Source organism: Artemia sp. Qi Xiang Cuo, chromosome 1 (assembly GCF_049724085.1).
Source record: "Artemia sp. Qi Xiang Cuo chromosome 1, ASM4972408v1, whole genome shotgun sequence".
NCBI classification, from domain to species: domain Eukaryota; kingdom Metazoa; phylum Arthropoda; class Branchiopoda; order Anostraca; family Artemiidae; genus Artemia; species Artemia sp. Qi Xiang Cuo.
In genome coordinates, this window is record NC_142794.1 from 63,297,719 (window position 1) to 63,315,882 (window position 18,164).

Sequence of the window (18,164 nt, forward strand, 5' to 3'; positions counted from 1 at the left end):
TCTCCAGGGGAAGTCTTGTCTCCTGAGTCAACAACTGTTGCTCCCAAAGACATGTCTGAAGAGTCCCTATACATTAAATCAATCGATTCAAATCTCTTTGCCAGCGCTAATAATTCATCTTTGTCGTCTCTTGTTTTAGTTTGTTCATGAACTTTCCTTCCAATTGAAGGGAGCATAAAACTTTTAAAAATACTAATAGTTATGTTATCTGCCCTTATACCAGGAGCAGTTTTTGCATACTCTAGAGCTTTTCTACTAATTCGGGTATAAAATTGATGTACCAACTCAGATGGTCTTTGTTTCTCGGAAAGCAGTTCTTGTAGTTTTTGTGCGGCTGGTTTTTCATGTAAAAAGGCTTCTTTAAAAAAATTTCTAAATGGTCTAAATCTTTTATTTTAGGAATATCTAAAATCGTTGCGAATCTTTGTATTTCTCCTCGAGTATAACAAATAGCTTGATTTATTATAGCAATATCATCTTTCCCTAAACTCCTTTGTATTTGTTTAAGGGTGGTAATCCATGAATGGATTTCATTTTGGTATGTCAGTAACGAGATGAGAGGTGTTTGCTCCACAAATAGGTTTTGAAGCCTACTTGTGACTGTGGCATCTCTATATTGCCCTTCTAGAGAGTTTATTCTAGACTGTGCTTGTTATAGTGCAATTTCTAACTCTTTGATTTTGTTTTCATTTGAACTCATGATTGTTCTATCCTGATAAACTCTTAATGAAGGAAACATTTTGAACCATTAAATTGTTTTAAACTACAAAATGAGTTAGTTTATAAATTGAGTAAGAATTAGCTCAATGTCTCGATTTAAATTAACCCTCAAGGCTAATGTCATGATTACACACACTTGAAGATGATTAACCTATGGCCCTATTCAAGTAAGTTATAGACGATTTGGATGCTAGAACTTGTAACAAAGAGAAAGAAAATGAGAGGAAAGGAAGAATCTTAGGAAGATAAAAAGCTGTCTGAACTTCCCTTTAAGGTAAAAAAATATCTTTAATGAACACTTTTTCAAATTTTTCTGTCTCTGATAGGTTTGGAAAACTGAACACACACTTTCTAGTGAGGAACAGAGGACTAAATTTTACCAAATTTTATAAATTAAATTAATCCTCCCCCACCTAAACGAAAGTTGTACCGAACCTGAGTAGCGCTACGACCAGTTGTAGCGAACCAGAGTACCGCTGTAACCAGTTGTACCGAACGTGAGTGCCGCTGCGACCAGTTATACCGAACTTGAGTACAGCTGTGACCAGTTGTACCAAACCTGAGTACCGCTGCGACCGGTTGTACGTGAGTACCGCTGCGACCAGTTGTACCGAACTTGAGTACCACTGTGACTAGTTGTAAGGTTGCCCCTACTATCAGGGCTAATAAATTTGGTATCGTGTTACAAACTGAGGCTTGGGTAAGAAATCGGTACTCAGAATTCAGTGACAACTGGTTTTAATTACAAAAGAAGATAAAAAGAAAATATTCTAATTCTGATTATGTTGAAGATCCCTAAACCTCTTCTAGGTCTAAACTCTATGGTCTACTTGTACAATCCACCAATGTTTACCGAAAAGAAAAAGATTAAGTTAATTCTAGGCTATCGAATGTTTCTACTTAAAGGAGTTACACTTGAATAGTTAGTCAAGGCTTGAGTTCTGGGTTATTAAAATCCTTTAGTTCACAATATTGCTGAGCTAAGCTAAAAATAACCGTACTTGATTTTATTTCAATTTTCATTAACCCAAACCAAGAGATCCTCTAATTATTTCTTCAAAAAGGCTGTTTATTCCTTAGACCTTTAGTAGGCTTTAACTTTAGCAGGGAAAACTCTTAATTGAAAATATCTGGACATAAAGGTTTGGAAATTCGTAAACTGACAATATTGTTCCCTTTTTCCCTAACCTACCTGTATAAACATTAAGGCTACCTTTGTATAAACATGCCGTACGGGTTTAACGAAATGAAAGAATGATTAAAAAGGGAACGGTGTTCCTCTCCGTATAAACGTCTGAAGATTGCACAAAGGGGGGGAAAGTAATGTTTTTGTCCGATAATTCCAATTTTTGGATATAAGGTCTTTATAAAGTCCAGCTAAGTTCCACGAAACTTTAGGCTGAAAAAGGGAAGCACAAATGGCTCTCCTAGCGTTCTCTTCTTGGTTAAGGTTCCCTCCCTCTTTGAACCCTCAGTTATTCAAAGCTTAAATTTCTGGGAAGAAATTTAATTTAGCTTATTTTAACCTTAAAATGCTGTTTTGTCCAAATGGCTCAAGCCTTGTCTAAGTGAAAATACTTCCGAACTATAAACCCAAAATCACCAACTTTTAGTAAAATGTTAGATTTCAGCACTAGTTATTATTTTCTCCTATATACGTTTTTAAGTTATCTCCAAGTGACAGAAATCTTTAGAGGTTTTCTTCTTATTTTAATTTTATTTTCTAACTTTTATCTCCAAGAGGAATTCAGACAGACAGTGGTAATCTATCATAATTACAAAGTAAAAACACTTACTCCTTGTTTGATCCAAAAAACCTTGTTTCCGAGGCAAAACTACCCCGATTTGTCTCTCATCCGTAAATTATATTCTTTTTGCTACTTGATCCGTTTAGCGAGCTTCCCTCTCTCCTAGCCAATCAACCACTTTTGTTAAAAGTAGTTTCTTTTCCCGTCTTTCAAGGCCTTGCGTTCCTATTTGTTTCATAACCAAACTGGTCTAAATTAGGTCTTAAAATATTTATCACGGTTTCAAAGTTCGTTTGATTCTTGAACAAAGAGTGTCACTACAAGATTTATGACTAGTTACGCAAAGAGAAATTATTTTCAAATTCAAGCTAATTTGAAATTGTCGCTATATTTAAGATCTATGAAGCGAAAGTGAATTCCAATCTTTAATAAAATTGAGTTACGAAATTTACACAAAATAAGGCCTCCTTACAAAGTACCTTAAAGAATCAAATAAAACTCGTACCTTTGGTGCTTCCATTTCTGCCCAAATTAACAGAGTTTACCTAATTTGATAATTTAGACCTTAAGACTCTAACACAATAGACCAAAGCCTTAACTATTTATCCAAGTGTTATTTATTCAGTTAGAATTCCTGTACATCTAAAACTAAGATAATCCCTTTTTTTGGTGAATGACTTGTGGACAGTAGAAGACCGACACGCACCCACACAATAAAATGCTATTCAACTTTGGAGAGAGTCATTGGAAGGATATTATAATTATAATTACAATATTTCTCCTCTATTATTAAATTTACTAATAAAGTTTAGTTGTCACCGGATTTTGAGTACCAATTCGTACTAACGACTCAGTTTTTCAAGCTACCAATTGACTGAATGTTTCTTTAAAAAACTTTGGGTATAAAAATTTATAAAGAGAATTTAAAAACGTTCAGAAGGAATGCTTAGAGGAATAAGTTCACCCAGAGCCTGCCTAGAGCAACAATCAGACTGAATTTATAGTCCTAAGAATAGGGTAATCTTGCAACTGTAAAATGTCCAAATAATAATCCCTAATGAAATGCTGGCCAAATATTATAAACTGTTTTTGAAGTAAAAACTGGAAAATACACGCTACTACCGCTAATGTTACTACCGCCACTAATATTATTGCTACAACTACTACTTTCACTGTGACTACTAGTAAGACTAAGGGTATAAAGTTGAAAATCAAACGAAATCCTGAGGGGGAAGTTGAATTAAGTTAAAACACACTATGTGCATATAGGCTGTCAAAAGGGCATAAAAGAAATATATTAGGAACAGTTTATAGTATTACGATGAAGCTTCCAGGGATTGATGAGAGTGACTCATCAACACATCCTAGCATGAGATATTAGCCCCTTAGATCCCAAAATTATACCGATAGTCTTAATACAGAGTATTAGTCAAAGCATCTAGTAGGATACCCATCACGAACAGCACCGCAATGCTGCTCGTTAGCACAACCTACAGTAAAGAACTTACCTTCGGAGGTATCTAAAAGTGATCTTTGTTCAATGTATTGCTGCTATGTTGGATGATTTCCCCTCATAAGAATTCCCAAAAGAAACTTTTTAATGTTCTATAAGAAAAGTTACAACAATTATCTAAAACACAAAAATAATTGTCTTAAAATTCGGCCTGATACACATAAAAAAACTTACTTGTAATTATTATACCAATCACAGCGTGCGCATTGGCTGTCTTGTGAGCAGCATCAACCCAACCATTATTTTCAATGAATATAAGTACAATAGCAATATGAATTAAAATCAGTGCGCCAGCCATTAAGCCCATATGAAGCTGTAAGACATATATTAAATTAGAATAGGAAAAAGAAATCATTTTTGGGTTTTCTTTTGAAAGTATAAATTCCAAAGCCATTTTGTTTGATTTCTAGCTTCATTGTTAGTCTTTAGTATATCTACTGTATGGAGAAACAAGATTTTGGCTGTCATAAGCTGCAATGAGCCGAATAGATATTTGAAGACAAAGAAAAACAACTACTAAGAATATCTAAGGAAATAATAGAATTTAGGACAAGAGAAGAACCAACAATACAAAAGAAAAAAGATTGTAATTTTTCAATTTAAAACTTTCTTAGTAGCATAAACATAACTAAATACAACAACAAGACACACTAAAGGATAGAATGTCTGAAAAGCAATCGGTTGGAAATGACTTATATCAACTCATCTTACCAATTCAAAAGACAACGAGGGGGTGAAAACAATAATTGCATAGAAAAAATAAAAAAATAAACTAAAAAAAGGGAATTCATTAAAAAAAGCAGAAACAATAAGTGCTAATCAAATGAATGTCGTAGTGTGTCTTAGAAAACTTTATCAAAAATACTAACAGTCATAAGAATCTTGGATTTGTATAAGCGAATAAGAAAAACAAAAGTAAGTTGGCAATGTAAAAAAAAGTAAGTTGGTACCCCCATAGTGGCGTAATCACGATACCATGTCATTTGTCTCCCATAAATAGCAAACCATGAGAGTAGCCAAAAGTTTACAAACACATTTGAAAGAAAAAGATTATTGAATAAAAAAATCACAAAATTTATTCAGGAATGCTAACTTTTATTTCGAATAACCTTACTAGTAAAAGTTATTGCTATAATATATGTATGAAAATTTAATAAACAGCCTTAAAACTCTCAAAATTGGCACCTGATCGAGATAAAAAGTCAACCATTGAAACCACGCGCTCAAAGCCCTATAGCGGATGCTTCAGCCTCTAACCTAAACAATCAAGCATATTGATTTTTAAAATGTCTCTTTTATTCTCTAGGGTTGATTGTATTGAAACAGTATGTACAGAAAAAGTAATGTTTTCTACAATTTTGTGTCACCAAACCTTTTGTTTCGTGACGAAAAAAAATTCTGTCACCATCAATTTCAGCCCAGAAGGGAGTGAAACAATCTAAGAGAGCCAAAGAACGTCAAAAAATCTATGATAAGTCTGTAATTTTTCTATGCTTTAAAATACTATATGACAGGTTTACAGCCCCCCATCCTACTACACCAAATACACTAAAGTAGCCCTTTCGGCCATATAGAGCTGTGGATAATCAATTTTGACGGAAAGAGGGCTGAACTGCCTGGGAACACAAATCCTAATAGAACAAATGTATTGTTTGCCCATATTATTCAAGGGCGGAATATACTAGCTAATTCATAATGCCCTGAAAAATCCCAGTGGAGTTTTCTGTAGACAACTGAATGGTTTCTTTTAATCCCTGACTAACTTGGATCTTGCACACGGCGTTGCCTAGCTGGAAAACACCGCCAAGATTTGGTTTTTAATATCAACAAAGCTTTGAAGCGCATTGAGCTTACCATAAGCAGCTCCAAGACTTAAGTGATGACCACCAGCCATTCTGTTTCATATCAAAATTAGTCAGCTTGTATGACATTTGACGGGTCGCTCCCTATTTTGGAGACAATTGGACACCCTTCAGACCACCATCATGTATGACGACCATGCGCATATATTTACAGGTGAACGTGACCCTGCGTATGGTAGACTAAAAATAACCAAAAGGTCCTAACAACGGCTCATAGCAATCAGAACTAATACAAGGGCAAGAGAATAGAATACAGAGAGAACAGTTTGATTAAACCCGTTTATTTAACAATTCAATTCAAACGGGTTTTATTAAAACAAATAGAAATAAATAAACATAAATAAACTTCTCTATGCAAAAAACGCAAGTTGAGTCCCTTAAAAATAACGATTCCTCCTAATCACGCTTTACGACTCTCGCTTTACTCTTCAACACAATCCCATCCCTCATCCATACAAATCCTTATCTAACAGGTTCCCCCCTTCGTCCCCGAAAGCATATCTACCTTAACCTTACAAAATAAAAATAAATGAATAAAAAACAAAAAATAAACGGATATAATAATGATAATAATTTTTAAAACAAAACAAAAAATTTCAATTATTAATTAAACTCTATTTTTTGAAATTCAATAAGATAATTTTTCAAATTATTTTTCAAAGACCCAAGGGAGCTCTTACATATCAGCTCTCGAGGAAGCACGTTCCACACTTTCACGCACACCACATCCGGTGCAAAATATGACCGTACTGTAGGTGTTCGCCTCATCAAAAGGTTTGAGGCATATCTGGTGTTCCTAGGATGTTGTTCCGATACCAACTGGAATTGAATTTGGAATGCTGATGGAAGTAATCCAAACAAAAATATGAAAATGATAACTGAGCATGATAAATGTGATAAAGTGATTCACGGGAAAGAAAATCGTCCATATTTCTGATTATTTTCAGGACACGTTTGTGGATTGAATCAAGCCTTTTCAGGTGGGATGTAAATGTTGACTGCCAAATTGACGCAAAATACTGCAGAGGAGGCTTGATAACTTCATTATAAAGTAGACGAATGGTTTTTTGAGGGAATGTGTATTTCATTTAACTGATAATCCCAAGATTACGGGAGAGCTTCAGCTCCACAGCGTGGATGTGATGTAAGAAGTAAAGGTTTTCGTAAAGGAGTACACCTAGGTACCTGGCATAGCCAGTTTTTGGTCGTCTGATCGTTTTTCGTGAAGTCATTATTTTCGAGACTTTTGGGCGAAGAGTTCCAATCCTGGAGAAAAAGAGAACGCAAGATTTGTCAACATTTATTACGAATCGATTGGCATCCATCCAAATGTAACTTTCTTCTAAGATGACCTCAAGTTTACTCTGGAGCGCTGACATGTCGGTGTCACAGGAGGCCATCGTAGTGTCATCCGCGAACGCTAAAAGTTCATCCGATTCGTTATCGTTGCTAAAAATTTCTAGGTCGCAACATAATTTGCAGCAACAAGAAGACCTAGAGCTAGGATTCAGAACGCAACTTAGGTCATTCGCATGAACCAGGAATAACAGTGGGCGTAAAATTGAGCCTTGCGCCACACCGAAGTTGACAATGGTGTCATTCAGTGGATCTTCTCCTATATAAACACGTCGCCTACTAAGGTGAGACCGGAACCCTCGTATAGCCTCTCCTCTTACTCCAATGTGGTCTAGTTTACCTAATAGAATCCCATGATCCATACTGTCAAACACTTTTTTATGTCAAGCAAAATAGCAGCTAGCACAAGTCCCACGTCAAGTGCTTTATTAATGAATAGGCTCATTGATGCCAGCGCATCTTCCGTCGAATATCCGGGTCTGAATCCAAATTTCTGTTGGTTAAGAAATCCCTTAGCTTCCAGATAAGAGTAAAGCTTGTACTTCATAGGTTTTTCAAACACTTTGGAAAATACCGAAAGAATAGATATGGGTCGAAAGTTGGACGGGTCACCCTTTGTAGAGGGGAATTGTTCTTGCCTTCTTGAGGAGTGATGGAAATACGCCCGTCTATAAGGAGAGGTTTACCAAATGTGTTAAAGGTTGTAGTACGGATGGCAATACTGCTTTCAACACTTTAGTATGGACATGGTTGAAACATGAGGCAGATGCTCCCCTCAAACCTTTGGCAATCATCAAAAGGTCTGTCGAAGTTACTGGAATGATTGCCATCGAATTGACACACGCTTGGCCTAAAAAGTCCTTGTAGGACTTTCTGGGGGGTGACACTTTTTTAGCCGTTTTTTTCCAATTTTGACGAAGAAGTTACAAAGAGCTTTTACAACTTGTGCTGGTTCAGTCAAGATACATATTTTGCATAATGAGTGGTATGTTTACACTATTAGAATTGATATTGGAGTTGGTAGAAGAAGCAATGATACAAAGACGAGAGTACCAATCATAGCAGTAGAAATTACAGGAGGATCTCGACTAAGCCTTGAATGGAATGATGTGTATGCAAGATATCTGATATCATTGAGTAAATTTAAATTGGAGGAACAATTTTGCTTTGCAGGGAGAGTTGATATAGTGCATATACATAGATCTCAGGCTGCTTTAAATGTAATACTGGAACATATTGAGGAGAATAAGTTGTATCAGTAATTGCGTGTGATATATTATTGTTGTAATTATTTACATAATAAAAATGTTTTGAAATCGAAAATATTCTTTTTTTCATGTTAGATTTTTAGTAGGTTACCGCATATTTTTAAAGTAGAAAGAATCTTGGTTAGGTTGAAGTCAGCTGTGAGAGTGTTATGATTAAAATATGGCTGAATTTGAGAAAGATAAAATTATGCTGAATCTTGTGATTATGGAAAAATGTTTGGTTCTAGGTGATGACTTTCTAGAGTTATCTCTTCAAAGGAAAATATTTTATCGAAGAATACTTGTCGATATAATGAGAAAAGGTTCTCCATCTCTATTGTAATCAACTTTTACGATGAATCAAACGCATTTAGTCAATTTATTGACATATTAATTGAAACAAACCAAAATGCTATTTTGGATTTACTTTTGAATACACTACCTTAGAAATTTAAAATTCTATCTAAAGGAGAACAATAAATAAATCGAGAGTTTAGAAGATCCTGTTCAAACAGGTTTTTTGATATTTCGCAATTAATCCCCTCTTTTCTTTCTCTCTCTTTCTCTTTCTCTCTCTCTCTCCCTCTCTCAATTTATCAATCATAGATCAGTTTCATTTTAGCTGTTAGAGAGTTAACACTGCAAAAATGTTCTATGCATGTCCACTATGTATGAATACACGGGGCAGCTGGTCACCATGTGAGAATCGTACAAGTATTGAAGAGTATGATGAAAAGTGTAGATCAATCAATTTATGTAAATTGCTTAGAGGATATTCCAAACAAATTAAAGATTGAAATTCCTGTCTTCAAGTTATTTGTGTCTCTCCCCCTAGAGGACACCTATGCTCCGATTGTCACTATCATAAATATGATCAGTGGGAGAATACCTATCCTGGCATGATTAGAAAGAACCCTAAAAGAGATTTTGGTTTATTTCCAACAGACTGAGATCGTCGTTATTTTAATCATTTTGGGAGGAAGAGTCATGTCAACGATTCAACTGTTGGAGTAACGAGATAATTTAGTTTCTACATCATCGCTGTGAAAACAATGGCTACTATGATGATAAACCTACTGATTTTTATTTAGCTTTTACAGAATTTTATTCACCATTTGAAAATACTGCGTGTGATAGTGCTTCAAATCGAAAAATTGAAACACGTAAATTTTACAACATGAGTGAAAATAGTATCATTGACTATACAAAGAGATAGAATAAGAGTGAAGTTAGATTGTACTGTAGAAAATGTTACCCTGACTTTGCAACAAATCAAGATCAATATACAGTGAATTCAAATGATCTGCCATCATTAGCTGTTCTCGACACTTGCCTAGACGCAGTAGAAGTAGAAATCTAAAGAGGAGAAAAAATTATGTGTTATGTATACATTATTTTTTATTAATAAACAAATTTACGTACAGTTTTAAAACATTTTATTCGTAGGGCACTAAAATCAAAATTATACAGGTATGAAAGTATATTTTCGGCTATAAAGTCAGTCAGACGAGGATCGTCTAGGTAAATGTTGAGGAACTGGTAGAAAGTATAACCACGACATCTGAAAATGAAATATAGTAGCGCATGAAAACCACAGCTTTTAGTCGTTAAATCCTCCACTCTCTTCTTGTATTGAATAATAGTTTTCCAACTGCTTTCAATAAAGTTGTTGATTTGCGGATTGTAGAATGTATATGGTTGGACAAAAGGATGAAAAAATTCTATATTTTTCGCTGTTGTAAGATACACAGCCAATAACCTGCCTTTACACTCAGTGGACTGCTATTAACAATGATAATGGTATTGTTAACACTTTGAATTCTTTAAAAGAAGTCCGATGGTATACAATAGAATTTATATTTGGACATATATGTATCCATATTAAAACGCTAATCATTTGATTTATGTTCATGGGGCGAGGTCTAGTAGAACACTGCCTTCTGTAGTGATTTTCCAATGGGTTTCAAATTGATTGAATGAGATTAATGCAATACTCACATAAGATGACTCGGCAAATGTACGCTCTAAACGTATAATCCCCGTTCGTACAATACTCATATCTTGAGCGCCAGACAGGTCCAGTACAATGATACCATGAGTTTAAGCAAACATTTTCCATCAGTCATATCATTTTCAAATAGTTGTGAATTTCAATTTAGGGATTGTATTGTCAACTCCTACAGTGTCCTATAGGATTTAACAAAAAATAAATTGTAGAGCGTGATTCCATTTACCTTACACGCAAGAGATGAAAGTCCAAACATTTTAAATTTATGTGGGCAACTTGTCCACGGTCCCATAGCGCTAACACTTTTTATAAATACCATCGCTAATTTTGATGGAATTTTACCATTGATAAATGATGACTCGGTGAAGGTGCGTGAGCCCATTGTAATTGGACACTGATTGGTGACTATATGAGGAACAAGTAGTTTAATATTATTTCCACTAGCTCAGTTTTTCCACTGCCAAAGGAAGAGAACTCATAACCTGTTGCTTTCGTACATGACGTAATGCCGAGGTGAGAGAGAATGTTACATCAGGATTGGCAGAAAGTTCATTTCGTAAAATGGAATTGGATGGAGCAAGCGTAAATTTTTTATCCGCTTTAATAATTGGTGGTAGCCATTTGGGTATACTTAATATCTCATGACTCAATTTCCAAACTAAATGTAATTCACTAGTTGTCGCATTTTTAAGTGCATCTGTACTATCAGTATCTGTAATATATTTATATCCATTGGATGAACCCCTCAATTCCCTGTATGACTTTGGGGTCATCAACATGAACTGTATATAGCTCGTATAATTTGTGAGATCGTTGCTAGTGCTCACCAATGTTCCATTTATGTAGACACTGACTCTTAGAAATAAATTATGCAGTATACAATTTTCATAGGATATTCCATCGGTAGAATTGGCATTGTATTTTCAGATTTCTTGACTACCACATGTAAATCTATAAATGTTGATTACACTCACGACAAAATTTTTTGAATTGAATAGATTTAATGATGAAGTGATTGACGGATGGGAATCCTCGTGGGGTAGATATCCCATTCTTTTTCAGTCTAGGAAAAGAAATCCTGTTTTGATCTAACAATTCTCTTCCTTGATTTCTTCTTCTTCTTTTCTTTGACAAAAGTGATGTCTTTCGTTGCTGACCTAAGTAGAGACTGATGAGTGATGCAGTGTTTCTCGCCTTTTTAAACCTTTTTCATGTTGTCGAGATTTCAATTGCTCGCCAAGGCTTCGTGCACCAGACCTAAGATTTGCCGAAAAACTTTTTTGAATATCCTTGCCATATCCCCAATCGTGTAGTTTAGATGATGCAAAATCTGCCGCAGCCGGTAGTCAAATAGTCCATTCCATGGCCCAATTGCCTTAGACAAGAGTAGCAACATATAAATCAATATCAGGACAAACGAAAGCCATTTTTTAATTAGACATCTTATTATTGAACGACAACGGCTCGAAAATAACATGAAGTTACGGCAAAACCTTTTGTTATTGCTAAAGGATCATCCAATTTAGTTCATAGTGTTAACTAAAAGAATTCCCAATAGGAAGTGTTTAAAGGGATATAATGAAGATGCTTTATATTATAATGATGAATATGATCTTGACTGGTTTTTTGTTCAAGAGCTCGTTGGAGGGGAAAGTTGCTATTGCCAACTCGGGATGTTTCAACGAATGAAGCGTAAAGAAATATACAATTATTCGAAGGGAAGGCAGGTGGATAGTCAGCAAAAATTACACGACCCATGCCACTAGTGCTTCCAGCATTTACCATTGATTATATTGTGTTTAAAACCAAAAGTGTATCTTAGATTATCATTGAAAATAACCTTTTTATTGGCAATTGGTAACCTAATGTAGATCTTGCCCTCTTCCATTGAATAGCTGAAGTGAAATGCTCCTTTTTTACTATCGGAAAATCTTTTATTGATAGCACGACACAAATCATTCATACTACCAGGTTCCTCGTATGGTAATGTAACAAATGGATATTCAAATAAAATTGATCTTTTCAATTATGTGTTGATCACCAACAAGTGGCCTATCAAGTGGTCTAATTTTTATATCATATAAGTGATCTTTTTTCAAGATATCTTACGTTTTTCGAGAATACAATCGACAAGAGCAACTTATTCCTCGCCATCGAATTTTATGGTGGGAAAGAGTTTTGTCCAAAAATCACTTGTCCTATTCAAATCAGTGTAGAGTGGATAAGATACATTAGACATGAATGTCACATAGAAATAATTTGACATTGTTATTGTCTTTAACTGCTACCGAGGAATCAAAATCATAGTTGTATCCTAGCCAACGAGCAAGCAACTGTCGCTTGCCCCTGCTAGCACGACGCTTTAATATCTTTTCAATTTGATATTTTTCAATATTATGTTTAACATTTTTTTTTATTTATAATCATAAAAACCACCGAGAATCTCATTATCTTTGGTGTCTTGTAAGACGATATGTTATGGGTTTAATGTCTAGGATTTTTTACACTTTAAAAAGTTCAGTGGACCATAAGAAATTCCCCCTTTCAAAAATATTAGTTGCTCTATTTATTCGAACAGTAGCACCCGCACGGAATTATTTCTTGACAACTTTTTCACCGGAACTAGAACCGGAATGTTGTTCAATAAAAGTAATTCCCCTTTTCAAAAATATTTGTTGTTCTTTTTATTCGAACAGTATCACCCGCACGGAATTTTTACTTGAAAACCGGTTCACTGGAAGTAGAACTGGAATATTGTTCAAGAAAAGTGTCAAATGTATTTTCACCGTGATGAACTTCCTGAGAACTAACGTTGGACAGAGATGGATGGAGTCGTTGATTATAAATTTGCGTGATTTTATCTAAATCTTGAATAAAAGCAGCGGTATTTTTCAATGTACAATATCTCAAAATTAAAATTCAGACAGTTCTTATCAATCGTTTGGCCAGTGCAGCCTTTACCAGTCTATGACTATTATAGAGCATTGTATTATATTTCAACAATACCTTTTCTATATGTGGATTAACGAATTCACTACCAAGATCACTTTGAATTTTTCTATAACTATCTTGTTCAAGAATACTTTCTAAGGCCTGAATAATTTTAACACCTCTCTTTTTCCACAATGGTTTAGCATATGCATAGCGACTAAGGACACTGGTTGCAAGTAGAATATATTTGTAGGGTATATTGAGACGTCTTTGAATCTCAACTAGAGTTAAAAGATCCGCTTGCTTGATATGCAGTGGGAACAAGGCTTTAGTTTATCGATAATAATTACCAGGAACCCTATTATTTTGACGTAGAGTGTAACTTGGCTCATTTTTTGGATACTCTTTTGCAATTTTTATGCCGCCATCGCCGCCAATAACAGTAACGACTTTAGAAAGTGTTGTGTGGGAACTTAGACTTCCCACTTCACCAATATTTTCATAAGCATGTTTCAAAACTTCAATCCATTTGAACTCAAACATGTAGTGTAATATCTGCTACCCTTTTGTCTATTAGACGATGATGATGATGGCGGCGATGAGTTGATATCAATACGTCTTCACTTTTGCCTAACCATCGGTGTTATCAAACCTACATTGTCAACTCTACTGCTGCTGCTAGGTGTGCTAGTATTTTCCAAGATTGATTTGAATCTTCTTCTTCTTCTTTTTAAATGGTGGTGTTGTTGTTGTTAGAGTACTAGTAGTAGTATTAATACTATGTTCATTTAATGTCTTTAGAATTTACTTATTGCTAATAAGACTTTTCGGGAAGTTTAATGTATTTCAAAAGTTGTATAGATGATTGTCAATTGATAAAAGTCCTTTAAGATTTTTAACCATATCATAAATGTAATCAAGTAGATTATATCTTTTCCCTTGAATGATAATTCGTTTCCCATTGCTATCAACTCGAACAGGGTGATCTTGACTACCACGACCAATTTCCAACATGAGATACGTTAAGACTCTTTTACTTTATTCTCGATATGAGTGTGACGGTAGGTTTCCAATACTTGACATAATTGAATTCAGTTCCTCCTCCTTTGACTGTCTTGTTGTTGTTCCAACAGCAGCAGCAGAATCTTGAAGAGATGTTTCCTTTTGGTATCAATCATACTTACATTGACTGGTCTCTTACGATAGGGTTTATTTTTGTCCACTCGTCGAAGTGAATCTTGAAATAAAACTTGGTTTTGATCTTAGGCAATATTCAAATCATTAATGAATTTACTCAGATTGTCCTCAAAGTGTTCCATTGGTGAAAGAGCGAGTTCTATTGGGGTCAATTTGCAGGCTTTAGCCCTTTGGAAGAACTGTTTAGAAGTCCTGCAATTATTGGTAGTAAAGTGTAAAAAGCTGCCACCCTTTCTTTTAAAATCTTTCTTTTAAAGATTTTATTTTTTCTTTTAGAAAGGTTTTTAAAGAACTTTTCTATTAAAATCTTTTTCTTTCTTTTTGCAAGCCAAGGTACGTACAAGGGGACGATGTTGCTTTGTCTATTGTCTAAAACCTTTTGGCAATTGAAAATTGCCCTCGGTTATATTTAAACAAAGTTCAGATATTAGATTAATAAATTCTTTGTCAAAGCCATGTTTGAGTATAGCTTTCCTAAGTGGTGGTTTTCAAGTGCTTAGAATGGAAAATAAATATCTACTTTCATGTAGCGTCATGATGGCAACTAATAACCGTTTTTACTGTTCATTGGAAGATATACTGTAATTTTATTGTCAAAAATATCTGTGACTGCCACGCAAATACTCGGGTGTATTCTGATTTATATCCAACAGAATGTAACCAGATTTTTACTTGTTGCCTGCCTGTACGCTGAAAGTAGAAATTTAGGAGCACTGGGATATATTTGTTTATTGAGAGTTATTAGAGAACTTGAATCACGAACAACTCCGTAAATGATATAGTAAATGCAGTTCAAAGTAAGTGCTTCATACACTTGCTCTGATGAAAGAGATTGTGTAGAGCTAGAGCTATGGAAATCTGTGCATGATATGAGCGTATAGTAAACAATTGTTGCATTTCCTGACAGCATTGTTCAATGGATTCCGCTAAATCATCAATAATCAGCCAAGGCCGTGGTTCAGTAGTATTGAAAACATCAAGTTGCCATATGAATAGTACCTGCAGCAACACAGTATCTGATGCATCAATAGCCTTTATTTGGTTGTATGACTCTTGCCAAACACTATAGCAATAGTAGAATTTTTCGGCTTTTCCAAAAACATTTTATTACAATTTTTATTATTTTAGTTAAAAGTGTTGTCTTGCCCGGCACTGATGGACCACAAAGAAACGATCTGAATGGTGGTTTAAATTGATATGTTTTTGATATTTTGTTTCAACATCTAGAATACAACTAACTGTAAGCTATATTTGTCTAATGAATAAATATTTTCCCTACTGCAATCCTAGTACGATGTTCAAGAATAATAACAACAATAACAATTTGGAATCATTTTCTTTTATTTATACATAATAAGTATTTTTACTTAACAGAAAAAATAACTAATTAGAATTTTAGAAAGGCAAGGATTTTACCACAACAGTAACATAAACACTACATTTTCAAATAAAAACCAGCACACATAATTAAATTTAAAAACGAGATCCCCCCATCCCAAGGGCACAGTCGCTGGGGCGGCAAAAAGGCGGCCAAAAGCCGCACCGGAAGGTGCAGTGGCCCACTGCGGCGGGCCCGAAGGCCTGCTAGAAGCCAGGTGAGGGCGTGAGGCTTGATTTTATAATTATTAAAAAATACTTTGAAAATATATTAATAATAATAACTCCGTCTTGTACACACATAAACTTTGCTACTGTTGCTGTTTAAAATTGATGGAATGTATACGGAAGAAATAAAATCTTCCCATCACCCACCTATTAGAACTATTATTACTGATGATGATTTATATGAATTTATCAAGACCAAGTTGTTTTGTATAGTCTATACATTCAATATCTGAAATGCGGTAGTGCCTATGGGGAAGTACCTTCACACCACCCTCACGTACATAGAATTTGTCGGGTATGGCTGTCATGGCATTTTTTCTCTACTCTAGCCGTGTAATTTTTAAATTGTAAAGAGCGAATCGCCATGACTTTCGCTCTTAGTACTAAACCACTTTCCACACAGTTTCTATAAACACATATTCCGAAGTTATTTTTTACATACTGTGTAGGCACCCCCTTGCACACTTGTTTGATATCCTTATTATGTGTTTCCACGCAGCACACCTTCGGACCTGGAAACACATTATCGGATATTAAATCACTCTCCGTGTCCTACTTTAACATCAACAACTGATTTGGGAGCTGGCGCTTCCCTAACTCCAGATAAATAGACTCATTTCAATTGTTAAAATACATTCTAGAACTAATGTGCCTACCATTTTTCAAATCATTCACTAAATTTTCTCTTTTAACTTTTAACAGGAGTGAATCAATGTCTCCATAGTACACTTGAACTTACCCCTCCCTCGACCATTGTAACTTATGCACATTGTAAAAGAATGACAACATCAGTATCTTGGAGATTTCTGTTATTGAACTGCCACCTGCAATATTTTTATTTAAAACAACATTTCTTTCTTTCTCTGTAGTGGGACCCTATTGGAGTCTATGATAGTGAATCATGTAAAGTTGGGGTCGGAAACGATTCAAGCACGTTCTTTTGAATTCGTTACAACGTCACATCGACTCCTGTTTCGTAAGCTTTCACACATTTTACCGAAGGCTGAATTTAAAATCAGCTTATAGATTTCTTTTTTTTACCTTCGGATTCACCTGTGAACGTTTACTGACAGAATTTTCAATAAAAGTTTTTAAATATGGTTTTTGGTCAAATTGAAGGGCTTTATGTATCTCTGTGACGCTGAATCCCTTGACTACTATCCATCACAATAGCAAATGATGAACAACTATATTCTGTTTTGGATCAAGATCGGCACTTAGCTTTTGCATTTAAGGTGTTCAGTGCATACCCTTATCCTATACAAAAGATAAGTGGCATGGACTAAAAAAATCCTTGGTCACAGGTCTATTCGGACCGGGCATCGGAATTTACACCGTCGACAGAGTTATGTCCAGTTGAATCAGTTTTCATGTTACGGTTCCCGTCAAAATGTAGCAAGCCCTCATTTATCTTCCTACAAATAAGTACTGATCCTCATCGGTGATCAGACCTATTTCTTCTTTTCTAATTTTTATAATTAAATCCATCACCAGATGAGAAGTTGAAAAATAAGAATCTAAATCTAACCCAAGTTGCAATTAGATTTTGTCTGTGTTTTTAAAGACAATGTCCAATAGTCTCAATACATCACTTGCCAAGTAGTTTTTGTAACACCCTCCCTTGGCCAAAACCCTCTTGGCAATTTCATAGTTGGCATTGCTGTATTGACTATCATTAAGTGAATTATAAAACGCTTCAATGGGCGGGAGTTTCTCCTCACTTAGCCTCGAGATGGAGTTATAGTAATCATATGCGTATATGCCTTTACACGTTAAAGAATCACACATTTCATCATCTAGAAAGCACTGTTTAAGGAGAAGGAAATTATCAAAATTGTTGCTTTTCTGTACTTGAATTAATTGGCTTAGGGATTTGGGAAAAGACTATAAGAGTCTGAACAGCAGATTTTATTCAACCAAGTACGTCCATTATCTAGTATTTTTCATTTGAATACTAAGAGCAGCAACTTCTCAGAT

At 35.0% G+C, this 18,164-nt stretch overlaps 1 protein-coding gene across 1 annotated transcript in view; it reads right to left on the bottom strand.

The window, feature by feature from the left end:
- The window catches only part of LOC148956583 (ferric reductase 1-like), a 137,548-nt gene that overhangs the window by 17,975 nt on the left and 101,409 nt on the right, over positions 1-18,164 (bottom strand). The window contains exon 6 of the mRNA XM_089091289.1: positions 4,156-4,294. Coding sequence (XP_088947415.1) covers positions 4,156-4,294 — 139 coding nt within the window. The remainder of the gene's footprint in view (positions 1-4,155; positions 4,295-18,164) is intronic.